General features: G+C 47.6%; 1 protein-coding gene across 1 annotated transcript in view; it reads right to left on the bottom strand.

Moving 5' to 3' along the window:
- Nucleotides 1–6,251: 6,251 nt before the first annotated feature.
- Nucleotides 6,252–18,893, bottom strand: part of Adra1b (adrenoceptor alpha 1B) — an 80,022-nt gene continuing 67,380 nt past the window's right edge. Inside the window, exon 2 of the mRNA XM_045152847.1 lies at nucleotides 6,252–6,983. Within this exon, the coding sequence (XP_045008782.1) occupies nucleotides 6,376–6,983 (608 nt within the window). The 3' untranslated portion in view covers nucleotides 6,252–6,375. The remainder of the gene's footprint in view (nucleotides 6,984–18,893) is intronic.

The following is an 18,893-nucleotide window of genomic DNA, read 5'->3' as shown; positions in this document are numbered from 1 at the left end:
AAGCCAGCCTGAGCTACATAGTTCAGCCTTGCATAGGTTGACGCCTTGTCTCAGAGAAGAAGGGGGGGGGGTGATGGTGGTGGAAAGATGGTTGAGTGGTTAAGGTACTTGCCTGATAAACCCAATGACCTGGTTTTGGATTCCCCAGTATCCATGCAAAGTCAGATGCACAAAATGGCTCATGCATCTGGAGTTCGTTTCCAGCAGCTGGAGTCCCTGGCATGCCCGTTCTCTCTCTCTCGAAAATAAATAAATAAAAATGAAAAAATTTAAAAAAAGCATTAAGAAAAGAAAGGGAGGGATGGAGGGAGGTTGGCAGATGGAAGGAAGGAGGGAAAGAAAAATAAATGATTCTCAACATGTGAACCAACTCTGTCATTTCCTAAGGATACAGGTTCCGGGGCCTTCCACGTGTTGAACTAGTTGGAAGGAATGGGAGGTGGTAATATGTCTGCATGTGTGTGTGCGTGTGTACATGTGTGTGAGTGCAGGCATATGTATGTGTGCATGCCTGTGGAGGCCAGATGCTGACATCGCATCCAGCGTCTTCCTTTGTGTTGGTCACCTTATTCTCCCAGACAGGGTCTCCCACTGAACCTAGAGCTCACCAATTTCAACAGGCCTCTGTGTTTCCCTCTTTTGCTTCAGTAGATCATACTGACCTGTTAGCAATACAATGACCATTAGCTGAGAATTTATATTTATTTATTTACTTATTTGTGTGTGTGTGTTTGTGTGTGTGTGTGTGTGTGTGTGTGTGTGTGTGCTGGGGTCTCTTACTACTGCAAATGAGTGTTCCTCTGGTTCTATGTGGGTGGCTGGGGACTTGAACCCTGGCAGATGGGCTTTGCAGATAGGAGCCTTTAATCGCTGAGCCATCTTCCAGCCCCTGGCAGAGCATTTCTTGTATGTCCAGCACTTTTCAATTTCCTGCCTTGGCTTATGTATCTCTCATGGCAATGGTGTGAGGAAGATTGTACTTTTTTTTGTTGTTGTTGTTTTGAGGTAGGCCTTTAGCCCAGGCTGACCTGGAATTCACTATGTCATCTCAGGGTGGTCTCAAACTCACCATGATCCTGCTACCTCTGCCTCCTGAGTGCTGGGATGAAAGGTGTGTACCACCATGCCTGATTTGTTTTCTTTTCTTTCTTTCTTTTTCTTTTTTGGAAAGAAGAGAGTTGGAGGGCAAGAGAATGGGTGTGCTGGGGCCTCTTATAGCTGCGAACGGACTCCAGACACGTCCACCACTTTGTGAGTTTGGTTTCACATGGGTACTGAACTCGAAGCGTTTGACTTGGCAGGCAAGTGCCTTAACTGCTGAGCCATCTCTCCAGCCTGGGTTGTGTGTGTGTGTGTGTGTGTGTGTGTGTGTGTGTGTGTGTGTGAGAGAGAGAGAGAGAGAGAGAGAGAGAGGGGGAGAGCGGGAGAGGGAGAGAGACGGGGGGTGGGGGAAGAGAACAGGTGCATGTGTATAGGCTAGCCCATGGGTTTCTAGAACATTCTCCTGTCCCTGCCTCCATTCTTGTTACAAGAACACAGATGCCCACCACAGCACCTAGGTTTTATGTCAGTTTTGTGAAGCTGAACTCAGAACTCAGGACTTACACTAGACAGACAAGTGCTTTATCCACTGAGCCACTCTCCAGAAGATCATACGATTCTTTTTAACTTTATGTTTATTTATTTATTAGAGAGAGAGAGAGAGGAGTGGAAGAGAATGGGCATGTTAGGGTCTCTAGCCACTGCAAATGAACTCAAGATGCATGTGCCACCTTGTGCATCTGGCTTATCTGGGTACTGGAGTCAAATATGGGTCCTTAGGCTGTGCAGACAAGCCCTTTAACCACTAAGCCATCTCTCCAGCCATCTTTTCTTTCCTTTCTTTTTTTTTTGAAGCAATATCTCACTCTATTTCAGACTGAACTGAAACTCATTCTTTTTTATTTTTATTTTTTATTTTGTTTTTTTGAGGTAGGGTTTTACTCTAGCTCAGGCTGACCTGGAATTCACTATGTAGTTTCAGGGAGGCCTTGAACTCGTGGTGATCCTCCTACCTCTGCCTTCTGAGTGCTGGGATTAAAGGCGTGCACCATCACGCCCGGCTGAAATTTATTCTTTAGCCCAGGGTGGCCTAGAACTCATAGTGATTGTCCTGCCTCAGTCTCCTGGGATTAAAGGAGTGAGCCACCATGCAAGGCTATTCATCAGGCACTTATAGACCTACTGACCCAGGAAAAAATGAAAATGACTGAACTCGGTGAGATAAAGTTCCCCTATTCCTGGGCATAGTGATACATGCCTGTAATATCAGCACTTGGGTGGCTGTGGCTGGAGGATTGCTGTAAGTTCGAGGTCAGCCTATGACATAGTGAGTTCAAGTCCAGCTGGGATACATGGTGAAGTCATGTCCCCAGAAAACAAAGCGTGGGCTGGAGAGGTGGCTCAGTGGTAAAGGCACACTTGCCTACAGAGCCTAAGGACCCAGGTTTGGTTCCCCCAGTACCCATGCAATGCCAGATGCACAGAGTGGTGCATGCATGTGGAGTTCATTTGTAGTGGCTAGAGGCTCTGGCACACCTATTCTCTCTCACATAATCAGTGAACCATGAGATATGAGGCTTTGGAATGGAATAAACAAAGTAAAACTTTGTCTCTGTGTTCAGATTCTCCAAATTTCATATGTCCAAGTTAACACTTGGCTAATTAATACCTCTGCTAGCGGCCAGCATTAGTAGGGCGCTTACCAATTGCCCAGTATGGTGCTGTTCTACCACTGAGATTTCCTTTGACCCTCCCGGGTCCCTATGAAGTGGTACTGTTTATTATTGTTCAGAGTTAAGGAAACTGAGGTTAGACTCAGGGTGGGAACCGCTGCTCACTCAGAGGTCTGGAGGGAGAATCTGTTACCCCAGCTTGCCAAGCCACGTGCCTCTTTACTTGGGTTGGCACATTCATGCAGGCGCATGCGTCAGTGGTGACAAGCTGTGCCAACAGTCTGTGGGTGGTTGGAGAGAGTGAGAGAGCAGAGTCTATCTGCCTGGCTACCAGGAGGGTGTTTGGAGCAGAGGGGGCCTGTCTGACCCCAGGGGTTCCTGAGGAGCTCTGCCCTCCCTGGGCTTGGCGGGGGGGGGAAGATCTGGAGTCCAGCACTCTCTGGGGGATATTAGCCACTGCTTGGTTGTTGCTCCCCAGCACTGTCTGAGTGACCTCAAAACATCAGTAACAGATGAGCTGATGGGATCCGAGCAGTTCAGGAAATGCCCTTGGTGCCTGTGGTTTCAGATATCCAAGGCCCAAATTGCTCCTGGTATCTGCTCAGTCATTTGCATGTCAGTGTTTCCAATATAACAACCTCAGTGAGTTCTAAGTGCTTCTGGTGGCTCAAGAAGATCAGGGCCATGAGGGTGTGGGGGGCAGAGTCTACAAGCACAATGATGTGCCCAAGCCATGCAGAACCAAGGCTTGAACCTAAACCCTTAAGGCTTCAAATCTCTTCCATGGTCTCTCTCTCTCTCTCTCTTTGTGGGGGTAGAGGACAACCTTGGGTGTTATTTCTCAAGCACTGCCTACCTTTTTGAAGGCAGGATTTCTCATTCCTGGGACTCACTGGCTAGACTGGCCAGCAGGCCTCAGGGGTCTTGTGTCACCTCCCAACAAGAAAGGGGAGGGGTGGTGGTGGAAAGATGGCTGAGTGGTTAAGGTACTTGCCTGATAAACCCAATGACCTGGTTTTGGATTCCCCAGTATCCATGCAAAGTCAGATGCACAAAATGGCTCATGCATCTGGAGTTCGTTTCCAGCAGCTGGAGTCCCTGGCATGCCCGTTCTCTCTCTCTCTCTCTCTCAAAAATAAATAAATAAAAATGAAAAAATTAAAAAAAGCATTAAGAAAAGAAAGGGAGGGATGGAGGGAGGTTGGCAGATGGAAGGAAGGAAGGAAAGAAAAATAAATGATTCTCAGCATGTGAACTAACTCTGTCATTTCCTAAGGATACAGGTGCCCGGTCTTCCACCTGTTGAACTAGTTGGAAGGAATGGGAGGTGGTAATATGTCTGCATGTGTGTGTGGTTAAGATGCTCGTGATGCCTAGGGACTCATGTTCTACTCTCCATGTTCCATGCAAGCCAGACGCACAATGTGATGCAAGCATGCAAGGTTGCATGGGCGCACAGCATGCTGCAGGCATCTGGAGTTCTATTGCAGTGGCTGCAGGCTGTGATGCACAATTCTCTCTCTGATAAAAAATAATAAAAAAGCATGTGCCATTATTTTTTCAACAACATTTTATTTATTTATTTATGAGAGAGAGGGCGGGGGAATTGAATGAATGAATGTATGGACATGCCAGGGCCTCTTGCCACTGCAAATGAACCCCAGACACACTGTCAATACTATCAGTTTATGCATCTGGCTTTACATGGGTACAGGGGAATTGAACGGAAGTGACAAGCTTTGCAAGGAAGCGCTTTTAATGGCTGAGCCATCTCTTTTAGCTCTAGGCTTGCTGTCTTTTAGCAGATGTCACAGGCCCCTCTGGAGATGGAGGTAGAAGATCTGGGTTCTAGTCATAACTTCCGTCTTTCCACCACCGAGTTCTCTTTCTTTCTTTCTTTCTTTCTTTCTTTCTTTCTTTTTTTTTTTTTTTTTAGGTTTTTCAAGGTAGGGTCTCACTCTAGCTCAGGCTGACCTGGAATTCACTGTGTAGTCTCAGGATGGCCTCGAACTCATGGCGATCCTCCTACCTCTGCCTCCCAGGTGCTGGGATTGAAGGTGTGCGCCACCACACCTGGCTCACCAAATTCTTTTTTAAAATGTGCATGTGTTTATGTTAATGTGTGTGTATGTACATGTGCAACATGTGTGGAGGATAGAAGACAATGCTGGGTGTCATTCTCAGGAACACAAAGTCCGTCATTGGATTGGAGCTCATGAATTAGAGGAGACTAGCTGGCCAGTGAGATCCAGGGATCATCCTGTCTCCACCTCCACGGTGTTGGGATTACAGGTGGGGGCAACTATGACTGCATTTTCCACGTAGGTACTGGGGATCGCAGGGCAAACACTTTACAACTGACCTATGTCCTCAGGCCCCTGTTACATTATTTACTTCAATCTCCCATTTATAAAAATGAAGGGATGGCTGAAATAACTCCTAAAATCCAGTTCATCTCATCTAACCTCTGTCTCTAGGTCTTCTTTTTTTTTCTTGCACTTTTTGCCAGGAGATCTGGGCACTCTTTCTTTTCTTCAGTTGTGAGGATTGCATGAGGAAGCGATTTGTGGTAAGGAAGCCAGGGCAGTGTACAGAGCTAAGCAGCGCCCTGGGGGCAGCTAGACACAAGAGTTAGGCCTCAGCTCCAGCCATGAGCGACACCGGGCCCCTGTGAGCTGCAGGCACTGTTGATTCTCTTCCTTTTACCTTCTTTCTGTTCCAATCCCTTCAGAATGAAGAGCTGATGCCCTAATGTTATTAGAGGGGCTCCTGTCATTTGTTTAAAAATATTTTTGTTTATGAGAGAGAGACTGGGAGGGAAGGAGATGAGAGAGAGAGAAAGAGAGAGAGAGAGAGAGAGAAAGAGAATGGGCCAGGGCCTTTGGCTGCTGCAAATGCACTCCAGACGCATGCATCAACTCTGTGAATGTCTTTATGTGAGTATTGGGGAATTGAATCCCAGCTGACAGGGCTTTGCAAGCAATCTCCCGTTAATTCCTGAGCAGTTCATCTTTCCAGCCCTGCTCTTGTTATTTGAGAAAAATTTTCTGAAACTCCGATAAGACCGTGCCTGTCACCCAGTTCACAAACCACTCGGAACCGCACAGGAGAAATAATCTTTAATGTCCCACTTGCTTTCCAACCCCATCAAAGTGCCATCGTTGAGTGAAGAACAAGGAGGGGCTAGAGAGGTATGAAGTCACGAGACACACAAAGACCCCCCCACCCGACACACACTCGCTCTGCCCCCCTTGCAGGCGGCCCCCCCCACGCACACGCACCCATGCAGACCACACGTACACCGCACAGACACACGCACGTGTACCCACAGTTAAATACAAGTAGAGAGGGCATCATTATATATGTACAGAGAGAGAGAAAGAGAGAGAGAGAGAGAGAGAGAGGTAAATCCCGGCCGGCGTCGGGTCCCCAGGCTCTCAGCATGCTTGGCCCAGCTCTGTGCGCTGTACCTGGCACCCATGCCCCTGCCAGAAAAGCAGCTGCCCCTCTCCCCGCCCCCGCCCCCCCCATGTCCCCTTGCGGCCTGGGTCTCCCCGGAGCTGACGCTCCCTCCCTCCCTGCCTCCACCCCCCTCCCCACGATGGTCACCTCCCCCAGGAGGGGGTGCTGTGCACGAGGGAGGGGGCGATGGGGACACCCCCTAAAACTGCCCGGGTGCCAGGGGCATGTTGCTCTTGAAGCCCGGCTGCCCGTTGGCCACGTCCTCGCAGCCCTCGATGCTGGCGTCCCCATCGGTGCCCGGGCTCTCGGCATCGGCCAGGAGCTTGAAGGTGAACAGGGGCCCCGAGTCGTGGCGTCCCCGGCGACCCGGAGGCTCGGGGACCGGCAGGCTGAGCAGAGCTCCCCCGGGAGACTTCCACTCCTGGAAGGCGTAGAGCTCGACGGACGGCGGAGCTCCCCGGCCCAGGTAGCCCGGGCTGGGCGAGGCCGACGGCAGGGTCCGCTGGCTGCCGCTCAGGCAGCTGCCGCTGTCGTCCAGCGAGTCCTTGCGCGAGTGCGAGCGCTCCAGCGAGCCGCCGCGCGTCCACGGCCGGTAGCCGGCGTGCGCACAGCCGCCCAGGCGACGGCGGCGGCGGCGGCGGCGGCGAGCGCCCCGGCACTGGCAGCCCAGGATGCGCACGAAGGCGCGCTTGAACTCCTTGCTGGAGCACGGGTAGATGATGGGGTTGAGGCAGCTGTTGAAGTAGCCCAGCCAGAACACCACCTTGAACACGGCCTCCGGGGCCTTCAGGGCGGAGAACAGCGAGCCTGCAGGGGGGAGGGCGGAGAGAAGAGTTGAGTGTGAGCGAGCCAGCACTCTGCAAGACCTGGCGCTGCCTCTCTGGCCCTGCAAGGCTGGCCTCTCCCCTGCCCCCAGGAACTTCCCCTCTGTACCGGATCTAGCCCAACAGCGGCTCCAATCAGTGCAGATTTCCTAGTCTGGGTAGATTTCCTGGTCTGGGTAGATTTTTTGATGATCCAGGTAGATTTCCTGATCTGGGTAGATTTCCTGGTCTGGGTAGGTTTACTGATCTAGGTAGATTTCCTGATCTAGGTAGATTTCCTGGTCTGGGTAGATTTCCTGGTCTGGGTAGGTTTACTGATGCAGGTAGATTTCCTGGTCTGGGTAATTTCCTGATCTGGGTAGATTTCTCACGCTAGGTAAATTTCGTAGCATTTCTGTAAATTTCCTAGTCTATGTAGATTTCCTGGGACAGCATTCACTTCTGCTCAATCACTTTGTATTTCCACATTTCCTTTATTGACAACTTCTTATTGATAACCTGCACACATATAGACAGTATAGATCCTACCCTCATCCTTCTTTTCAACTAGTCTTTCTTCTATTTTGATATCATCATTTCCTCCCCTATTATGCAGGTCTCGCCCACACTTCTTTTGGTTCAGGCTGTCATCTGTAGGTGCTTTAACTGCGTTATTTTCCCCTTCATAGAAGACTGATTTGTGTCCAGGCAGATAGGAGAGGTGTTAGAGGCTAGAAAGTGAAAGGTAGGTCTTTACATTAAAGAAGACAACCTAAATGACCCCCCCTTTTTTTTTTTCAAGGTAGGGTCTCACTCTAGCCCAAGCTGACTCAGAATTCACTATGTAGTCTTAGGCTGGCCTCAACTCATGGCTGTCCTCCTGCCCCTGCCTCCTGAGTGCTAGGATTAAAGGCATGTGCTCCACGCCCAGCCAAAATGACTTAAAAAATCTTAAAATGAAGAAAAATGACTTAGCGCTTCAAAAGAATAAAGCCTAGAGTGGTGGTTTGATTCAGGTGTCCCCCATAAACTTAGATGTTCTGAATGCTAGGTTCCCAGCTGATGCAGATTGGGGAATTAATGCCTCCTGGAGGGAGTGTATTGTTGGGGGCGGGCTTATGGGCTTTATAGCCAGTTTCCCCATGCCAGTGTTTGGCACACCCTCCTGTTGCTGTGGTCCACCTTATATTGGCCAGGGGGTGATGTCCACCCTCTGCTCATGCCATCCTTTTCCCCTACCATCGTGGAGCTTCCCCTGTAAGCCAAAATAAATCTCTTTTTCCCAGAGGCTGCTCTTGGTTGGGTGATTTCTACTAGTAATGTGAACCGGACTGCAACACCTAGGAATGGGAGAAATGATTTATAATACCCAGAACAAGGGGTTGCTACTTAGAATGTGAAAAGTTCTCAAAGGAGCAAGGTAAAGGGGCCAGAGGTATAGTTTAGTTGGTAGAACCGTTGGGCACAAGACCCTGGGTTCAATGACCAGCACTGCAAACACACCCCCCCCCCACACAAATACTTAAAACGATGTGTGTGATGAAATTCCAGTACTGCAGAGCTGGAGTTCAAGGCCAGCTTGGACTACAGAGTGAGGCTTAGTCTAGGCTATAGAATGAGATTCTGTTGCAAAAACAAAACAAAACTACTCCTCCCAAAAAGGAAAAGCATCCTACAATTCTAAATGACACAAAGGACATAAAACATAAGACAAAATAACAACAGGGCTGGAGAGATGATGGCTCAGTGGTTAAAGGTGCTTGCTGGTTAAAGCCTTGGTTTGACTCCTCAGTACCCATATAAAGGCAGCTGTACAAAGTGGTGCATGCGTCTGAAGTTCATTTTCCATGGAAGGAGGCCTAGGTGCAGCTGAACTCTCTCTCAAATAAATAATGAAGATTTAAAATGACCAAACAATCAGATAACAACAATGTAAGCACAGGCAAAGACATCGAACACTTAATTTACACCAATATAGACAACATGCCCACCATATTAGACCACTAAATAAATTAAAATGAAAATTACAGAGAGATAAGGCTGGCAAACAGGAAGCTGGGCAGGCAGTGCTGCAGGGCACAAGGAACCCTGGGCATGGCTGATGGGGCACAGGTTGTGCAGACATTCTGGAAAGGACTCTGGCACCATTGGGTCCAATGAAGTAGTCACATGCCTTGTGGCCCAGACATTCTACTCCAGGCCTGCAGCCTCAAAGACTCTTCATGTAGGCCCATTAAGGGAACACACATGAGGATACTCGTGCAGCGTTGTTTGTGGTGGCAGGGAGTGGGGAAAACAAAACAAAACAAAAACAACTGAGTGTCCCTCCAGGGGAAAGTAGAACAGAGTGCATGTAGACTCAGGATCATGTGTCCAAACAGCAATACAGAATGATCTTAATATATATATATATAATATAACTATTATATATCATACAACTATTATATATCATATAACTATAACTATTATATATTACATAACTATATTTTATATATATATATGTGTATATATATATATATATATATATATATATATATATATGTATATATATATATATAGTTTTTTCAAGGTCTTGCTGTAGCCCAGGCTGACCTGAAATTCACTATGTAGTCTCAGGGTGGCCTCAAACTCACAGTGATCCTCCTACCTGCCTCCCGAGTGCTGGGATTAAAGGCGTGTGCCACCACACCTGGGAAAATATTTTTATTTATTTGAAAGTAGAGAGAGATAGAGATAGAGATAGAGAGAGAGATAGAGAGAGAGATAGAGAGAGAGATAGAGAGAGAGAGAGAGAGGGAGAAAATGGGCACACCAGGGCCTCCAGCTGCTGCAACTGAATTCCAGATGCATGCACTACTTTGTGCATCTGGTTTTATGTGGATCCTGGAGAATAGAACCTGTGTTGTTAGGCTTTGCAGGCAAGCACCTTAACCACTGAGCCATCTCTCTAGCCCCAGAATGGTCTTAAGTACCTTGTTTCTCATGGAAAAAGTAGGAAACAGAATGAGATTTAGGAACAGTACCATTTAAGTCATTTGCCAAACAACCATAGGTGTTTTGCAAGAATACTTTCACAATGCAAGGTCCTAACCACTATATGACCACCAAAAACACTTTCAGATTAAAAAAAAAATCATATTAAATACAGAATGTTTGCCGAGAGGTGGAGGCAGAAGGACATGGAAATGAGGCTGAAATAAATCAATATAATGAGAGAGGGCCTGGCATAGATGGATGAGGATGAGATGATTCAGAAACATGATTATCTTATCCCTCTGAATTTGAGGTCTAAAAACATTTTATGACAAAATCAAATTAAAAACAATTTCCATTTTAAATCTAAGGCCACCGAGACTTACAGAGAGTAAGTGGTTAGCCACAGGTTACACAGCACGTCTCTAATGTAACAGGCATTTAAACTAAATTTCTATTTGAATACAAAATATGTTTTTAAGTAAAATGATGATTTTAAAAAAAGATGCTGCCAATAATACCCTGTTTGGAAAAATGAGAAAATGCCTAAGAAAAGGACTGTTAAAAAAAATAAAAAAAAAAAGCAACATAGTAATGCTGTAGTGCAGAAAGGCACATCAAAATAAGAATTTTCTTTTGAAGGCTGGAGAGATAGCTTAGCGGTTAAGCCCTTGTCTGTGAAGCCTAAGGACCCCAGTTCGAGGCTCGATTCCCCAGGACCCATGTTAGCTAGATGCACAAGGGGGTGCACACGTCTGGAGTTCATTTGCAGTGGCTGGAAGCCCCGGCGCGCCCATTCTCGCTCTCTCTCTCTCTCCCCCTCTTTCTCTGTTTGTCGCTCTCAAATAAATAAACAAAAAAATTAAAAAAAAAAAGAATTTTCTTTTGAGACAGAGTTTTTCTATTAGTCCTGGCTGGACTCAAACTTACAATCCTCCTGCCTCTGCCTCCTGAGTGTCAGGATTATAGGCATGGACCACTGTATCCAGTTCACACACACAAAACCATGTTTTCATAGTACACTTGCAGGTTTTTCTGTGCAGATACATACTTACATATTGAAAACAAAAGAGGTCATGCTTTGCAGGACATTTTGTGCCTCAAATCCTGTCCTAACCTTGTCACCCAGTGTGTTGCACATGGATTTTTGTGTTGCAGACTTATGTCCTCTGTCAGAGTGTGCACTTCTCAAGGGCCTGGCCTGCCGGGGATCAGCTTGAAACCCATTTGTTGAATGAAGATCGAACACTTCTCGGTTGCGCGATCCAGTGACGGTGGCTGTTGGGGGATGCCTGGGTTCCTGGTGCGGGACTAAGACAGCTATGAGTTCACACCTGAAAGGGGATGATCCATACCCGGATGTAAGAGCTGGCTGTAGGCACTGATTTCTTTTCTCAACCCAGGAGACATGGGAGGGGGTTACATTCTAGATTTCACTGCTGAAACAGATGAGGTGTCACTTCATGGTCTGACTGTGGCAAAGAGCACACCATTAGGTTGTGTCCCACTACTGGAAACCCTCCTTCAGGTTAAGGTGGTGCGTAGAAGGTCCTAACTGAAATGTAAGTATGGTGTGTGAACACAGTGTATCCTGTGACGGGAGGGAGCTCTTTCCAGCTGAGGAGATGGATTTGTTTCCATCAAGTCTGAAGAACCTAGAAGACTGGTCTTGACTGAGTGAGAAATGAGAGAGAGAGAGACAGAGAGAGAGAGAGAGAGACAGAGAGAGAGAGAGAGAGAGAGAGAGAGAGAGAAAGAGAGAGAGAGAGAGAGAGAGAGAGAGAGAATTGGTGCTCCAGGGCCTTCTAGCCACTGCAAAAAAACTCCAGATACATGTGCCACCTAGTGCATTTGGCTCTATGTGGGTACTGGAGAATTGAACCTGGCTCCTTAGGATTTGTGGGGCAAGTGCCTTAATCACTGAGCCACCTCTCCAGCCCTGATCTCATAGTTTTGGATCAGGACAGCAGCATATGATGATGATGATGGTTATTTAAAATTTTTATACATTTAAATGCTGGGGATATAATAGCTCAGTGGTAGAGGGCTTGCCTTATATGCACAAGGCCCTTGGGTTCAATTCCCAGCAGTAAAACAAAGTTTAAAGATGTTCATTATTTTTCAAGGCTGGGTCTTGCTCTAGCCCAGGCTGACCTGGAATTCACTATGTAATCTCAGGATGGCCTCGAACTCACGGAGATCCTCCTACCTTTGCCTCCCAAGTGCTGGGATTAAAGGCGTGCGCCACTCTGGGCCCAGTTTGATTTCTGTGTTCTGCTTCCCATTGGACACATGCGAGAAGAGCTCATTTTGTCATTTCATTGTTTGCTTGTTAATATCGTCAAGTCGGATCCCAGGGCTGCCTGAATTCTTGTTCACCACCTAGATTGTAAATTCCTTCTGGACAGGAACCATTAATTTCATTTGTTTTATTTTCCCCTCCAGATTTATGTATTTTTATTACAAAATGATACACGCTGAGTTAAAAAATTATATGTTACAAACATATCTATAAAGGAATGGAAATTCTTGTTCTGTTCAAGCACAAGGGAGCTGAGTTGATTGCTTTGTTCTCACTCAAGAGTTTTGCTTAAATGGGGTTGCTGCATGCACCTCCCCTAAATGGCTTTCTTGGCTTAGGATGTTGATGGGCATTTCCACATATCAGGGCATAGGGACCTACCCTGCCCCCTCCACTGCCTCGCTGTGCTCTGATCTGCATATATGGCATTTTATGAAACACTTTCTTTAATGCCAGTCAAGTAGGTGATTGATTTCCGATTTTCAGCTGTTACAAACGGCAGCAGTCAACGCCTCGGGCATCTCACTGGCTGTACGCTGGGCTGTTTCTGGAGAACAGTTTCCCATATGAGGAATCACCCAGGCAGCTGCACTTTAAGCAATGACAGCCAGCCAAAATTCTTTCTGGAACTCCGTACCCGCTGCATAGTGTGGCATCTTCCCCACACTGCGTGACTCTGGGGTCCTGTTGAGCCTCATGAATCTCAACAGAGATCTTTCCTTCTCGTGCCGTTTGCATGCCATTTTATTTATTTATGTACTTATTTGAGAAGAGAGAGGGGAAGACAGAGTGGGCACTCCAGGGCCTCTAGCCACTCCAAACAAAGTCTAGATGCATGCGCCACCTTGTACATCTGGCTTTCCGTGGGTACTGGGGAATTGAACCCTAATCCTTAGGCTTTCAGGCAAGTGCCTTAGCCTCTAGCCTTGAGTGAAGTTGCTCTGGTACAGCATTGATGGGGTCGGCATTTTATTTATGGAAGTCTCTGCTTGGGACTCATGTTTTATAACTTTACGTATCGGTTTGGGTCAAGTACTTTTCCCATCCTAGGCCCTCAGCTTCCCTTCTTTAATGTAGTGGTGAGATCTGATCTCTTCCAGCCTTGAAATTTTAAGGTTGGGGGAAGGCGGGGGTAGCTCTGTAAAGTCACTCTCGGCCCTGATGGGGCGGGTCGGCTTCCCTAGATTCACCACAGGAGGGCAGTGTGGGTCAGGGACTGCATCCCAGGCGCTGCCACCGATCCCAGGAATCTTTTGGCCGGGTCCTTTGTCCCCTCGCTGCTCCGCCCAGTAACTAGGGAACTAGCTAGAGGATTAAGGACCTGTTTGCTGGGCCAGCCTGCTCCAGAGGGAGCCAAAAAGCCATAGTTAATTAGAGAAGGTGCTAAGCCTCTCTGGCATGAAAGAGGATGGGCGACAGGGACCTTTTCCTCTGGAGTCCCCAAACGGATCTCTAAGACAGGCTGGAATAAAGATACCTGACCCTAGGGGATGTTGTAAGTACAACAGGAAATGCAGGCTCCTGGAAGGTGGCCACCTGTGCTGGACACCAGGCTTTGACAGTCTCTCTTTTGAGGTAGGGTCTCAGTCTAGCCCAGCCTGACCTGGAATTCACTGTGTAGTCTCAGGGTGGCCTCGAACTCACGGAGATCCTCCTACCTCTGCCTCCCGAGTGCTGGGATTAATTTAAAGGCGTGCTCCGCCATGCCTGGCCACATTCTCATTGAATGAGCCTGAGGCAACTTGCCCAGCATCTTGGATTTCTGGCTCCGGCATGTTTCCTAACCGTAAGCGCTCAGTGAAGGTGAGCGACTGGCTCTGGGTCACTCGGCTGATAAAGAGGAAATAACCAGGCAGATCCCAGTTCAAGTTCTTGTTCCAGGTGTGCAGGGAGTGGGATGGAGGAGGGGCTGGTTAAATTTGCAGGGCTCAGATGCCTGGGAAACGGGGTGGGCTTATCTCCTGTCTGTGTGCATGAGGTGAGCTTAAGCCTGGCCAGAGTCTGCACACTGCAAGCCCACAGTGTGGCTGCCACCAGCGAGGAGGGAGGGGCAGGCCGGCTCTGCTCTGCTCCACAGGCATGGAGACGCTAAGGCTCTGTCCCATACACGCCAGGCCCGAGGCTGGATCCAAGCGGCACCTGAACCTGCTGAAATGGCATGTGACATTCTTTGTTTTTTTTTTTTTTTTTTTGGTTTTTCGAGGTAGGGTCTCACTCTGGTCCCGGCTGACCTGGAATTAACTCTGTCATCTCAGGGTGGCCTTGAACTCATGGCAATCCTCCTACCTCTGCCTCCCGAGTGCTGGGATTAAAGGCGTGAGCCACCACGCCCGGCGGCATGTGACATTCTTGAACTTTTCTCAGGGGAGGGTTCATGCCTGTCATTATGGTCTTAAAGGGACCAGCAACTCCAAGGGTCAAGACTCACCCACCTGCTGTTTCGGCTTGCTGAGCCTCCGGTGGTGCTCCATTACCTGGGTCAAGCTTCACGCTTTTCTTTAAAAGACCCACTTTTGGTTTTGGAACTACACTCTTTTCGAAAGAAATGTTCTATTATTAGTTGAAAACCCGTATCATTTGCTATAAATGAAAAGTCATGATGGAGAAAATAAGATGGAGCTGGGCGTGGTGGCGCACGCCTTTAATCCCAGCACTTGGGAGGCAGAAGTAGGTGGATCGCAGTGAGTTCGAGGCCACCCTGAGACTACATAGTGAATTCCAGGTCAGCCTGGGCTACAGCCAGGCCCTCCTTAAGAACAAAAACAAAACAACAACAACAAAAAACCCCAATAAACAAAAACAGGGACTGGAGAGATGGCTCAGCAGTTCAGGCTCTTGTCTACAGACCCTAGTGACCTGAGTTTGATTCCCCAGCACCCATGTCTCTCCTGTTTGCAATTAAAATAAAATTTAAAAAAAGCTTTTTTAAAAAAGAAGAAAATAAGGTAGAAACAGCACTGTTAGTGTCCTCTTGCTTGTTCTAGACTGACAGGCACGCTCTCCCTTTCTCAGAAGTAAAGACCAACGGGGGTTGAAAGGAGTTCTCATTTTCACTCGCAAGTGACAGACATTTCTTCTTTAAGGAATCTAATGGTTTGAAAGAGATTTGTACGGGGGACCCTTTTCTTCCTGGGGTGCCCAGCCCCTGGCCCCATAGTAGGTGCCAAATAAATATGTATTTAGTGGCACTATGGGACTCAGTTTCTTCTGTTGCCTCTAACTGTTGTTTGAAGCCATCTTGCACAGCCCCATGCAGGTGGCCGCCCGGCTCCACACCGATTCACTCTGTGGCCTCTTTCTTAGGCTTATTAAACAGATTGAATGAGATAATCCTTCTGGAAGGGCCAAGAAAGTGAAAGCCTGAAGCATTCCTATTATTCTCTTGGGTGGAAGGAGCAGGAGGGAGGGCTGCTTGAGGAAGGTGATAAAGTGGGGAACAGACGCTTTCGTAAGCTCTTGAGGGCCTAAGAGTGATTTAGGGGGATTGTGACATGGAAGGCTAAAAGGCTGATGCTGAGCAGAACCTACATGGGGATATGCATTTTTTGGTCCAAGGAGGTCATGCTATAAGGTCCATTCTACAACTCTGGACAGTGCCCCTCCATGCACCATAGCCACCATGCATGAGTTTGGAAGCTACCTTTTTTTTTTTTTTTTTTTGAGGTAGGGTCTCACCCTAGCCCAGGCTGACCTGGAATTCACTATGTAGTCTCAGGGTGGCCTCGCACTCATGGCGATCCACCTACCTCTGCCTCCCGAGTGCTGGGATTAAAGGTGTGCGCCACCACGTCCGGCTAATATATAATATATGTGAATGTTGCTTGGCATCGAGGACTGGAAGGACAAAAGCTCAGCATCAACACTGCTTATCCTCCAGTGGGGGAAGTATGGGTGGCTTCTCCTTCTCAATGCTTTTTGGTGCTTTCCAAATTTTTTCCCCCTGTGAATACAAACTGATCAATCTAGTGACTATTATTACTTAAAAGCTCAAAAAACAAATAGGCTTAAAGCTATGGGGTTTATGTCTTTGCTCTGTGTCAGCTAACTTTCTTATGTCTTACTTAATCCACAAAACAACGCCATAAGCAAGGTGGGATTGGCCCTGTGTTACAAGAGAAGCCATGGAGTGGAAGATGGACCCAAGACTCTACCAGAACCCTTCCACCCCCACTCCTCGGGTAAGGGACAGAATGCCTTGAAATAAAACCTTTTTGTTGGTCTGGAGAGATGGCTTAGCGGTTAAGGCATTTGCCTGTGAAGTCTGAGGACTCAGGTTTGATTCCCCACAAGCCATGTAAGCCAGATGCTCATGGTGCCACATGCATCTAGAGTTCATTTGCAGTGGCTAGAGGCCTGCAGCACATATTCTCTCTCTTTCTCTCTCTCTCTCTCTCTCTCTCTCATACATACACACACTTTAGTGTTAAGCGCACAGGCCTTCTCTATTAGTCTCCCGTGTGCCTGTACCCCGTGACCTTATCCCCTTACTGTGGTGATAAGTGGGAGATCTTTTCTTTCTTTCTTGTTTCCAAGGTCGGGTCTTGCTCTAGCCCAGGCTGATCTGAAATTCACTGTGTACTCTCACTGTGGTCTTGAAGTCATGGCAATCCCCCTACCTCTGCTCCCGAGTGCTGGGTTAAAGGCGTGCGCCACCACACTTGGCGATCTCTTCAGTTTGAGACGTTCCTCTTCACACACATCTACAGGTCTTCATGAACCACGGGTGCAAGGGACGACCCAGCGAACAGGCTTGCAGACTATAATGAGGCATGAGGACTGGGGACGTCCTTCATCTGCTGTAGGGAATGCTAATATTGGCCTGGGTGGTTTCTAACATCCCTCTAGGCTCTGACATTCAGGGGCTCAGGGATTACGAATTTGATTTGACTTATTTCACAGTAAACGTTAGGCAAGCCCACGATCTCAGGGGAACCAATGGGAGGTGAAACTATTTTGATCAGCTTGTAAATGGAGTGGAACTTTTTTTTTCAACACGGCTCTTATTAGCGGCATGCGCCTACACCTTCAGCCAAGCCATGTCACCCTGGCTGAAACAGTTTGGCCCAGTAAAAACCAGAAACATTTAAAATGCTTGCTAATGCTTTCAGCAATGGCTTTGTAAAAGGAAGCTTCCCTGGATTTGGAAATTCCCTTCAAGGTTTTTCCATTTCCACTTGCCATTTCACCCTGAAATGAGACCAAAAACTTGTCCAACAAATACAGTATCTTTGGGGCCAACAGACCCATGTTATGTTATAAATTCAATGTTGAAAACAATGATAGTCACCAGGATGACAGTTTACACTAACTGGTTCCTAAACTAGCCATAAGACATGGTATTTACAAACATTCTCTGACCCAGTCTTTCCAAGGACATTCCATGTGAAGATGGGGAAACTGAGGTTTGAGAGGCCACCAAGGTCACGTGCTCAATAAGGGGAGGGGGGCTAGGATTAAAATCCAAGTCTGCAGCCCAAGTTATTTATTATTCAGTAATAAAAAAGCTTCTATTCATTTTCTCAAACAGTAGGCAATTTTCCCCTTAACTGGAAACAATTTCCTTTCCTGCTAAATATTTGAAGTGCCTTTTCTGCACCTCAAACATGGCAATCATCATTTTACTCCTTGGCTTTCAGTTCTTAGACGTAAACCTCATTCTTTCTGATTAGACTGTGAACTTGTAGAAATGAGAGCTCATGTCTGATGGCTTTCTCTGTCTAGGGCCTTGCATGATATCTGACACAGGATAGGTACTCAGTCAACATGAGTCACCTGAATAATAACGGTGATTAAAAATAAGCTGGAGGGGCTGGGGAGAGGGCTCAGTCAGTAACGTGCTCACAGCGTTTTGCTTTGAGACGCAAACATCATCCCCGACACCAGAGTAAAATGTCAAGTGTTTCAGCGAGCATCTCTAATCCCAGTGCTTGGGAGGTGGAGACAGAACGCCAGCTGGTTGGCTAGTCCAGCAGAATCAGTGAGCTCTGGGTATAGAGAGAGATGCTGTCTCAAGAAAACTGGAGGAGCTGGAGAGATGGCTTAAGGGTTAAGGCGCTTGCCTGCAAAGCGTGAGGACCCATGTTTGACTCTCCAGATACCATGTAAGCCAGACGCACCAAGGTGAGACAAGCGCAAGGTCTCACATGCCCACTAGGTGGCGCAAGCGTTTGGAGTTCAATTTCAGTGGCTCAGGCCCTGGCGTGCCAATTCTCTTCCTCTCTGTCTCTCACTCTAAAAAATAATAAATAAATAAATAAGGTGGAGAAGTGATGGGGGAAGATGCCGACCTCTGGCTTCTACCTGCTCTTGTGCATGTGTGCAGTTGCTTCTATCCACAGAGGTGCGTGCACGCATACACACACACACACACACACACACACACACACACACGCATGCGCGCGTACCACACAATATACAGAAAACGACAACAATAATGAGTAATCACAACCACAACATGGAAATGTGTTAGCTCCTAGATATCCAAAGTGAGGTTTCTGTGGAGGCCAACTTCAAGGACGATGATTCGTGCCTGGTACTGAAAATGTAACTAAAAGCCTGTGGCCGGGGTGGGCGTGGGGTGGAGGAGGCTGGAGAGGTGGCTCAGTAAATAAAGGCACTTGCCTCTATGCTGCGGATGCT

This window comes from Jaculus jaculus, chromosome 6 (genome assembly GCF_020740685.1).
Source record: "Jaculus jaculus isolate mJacJac1 chromosome 6, mJacJac1.mat.Y.cur, whole genome shotgun sequence".
In the NCBI taxonomy this organism is placed as follows: domain Eukaryota; kingdom Metazoa; phylum Chordata; class Mammalia; order Rodentia; family Dipodidae; genus Jaculus; species Jaculus jaculus.
Note: the sequence above shows the minus strand (reverse complement) of the source record. Positions and strands in the feature narration are given on the sequence as shown.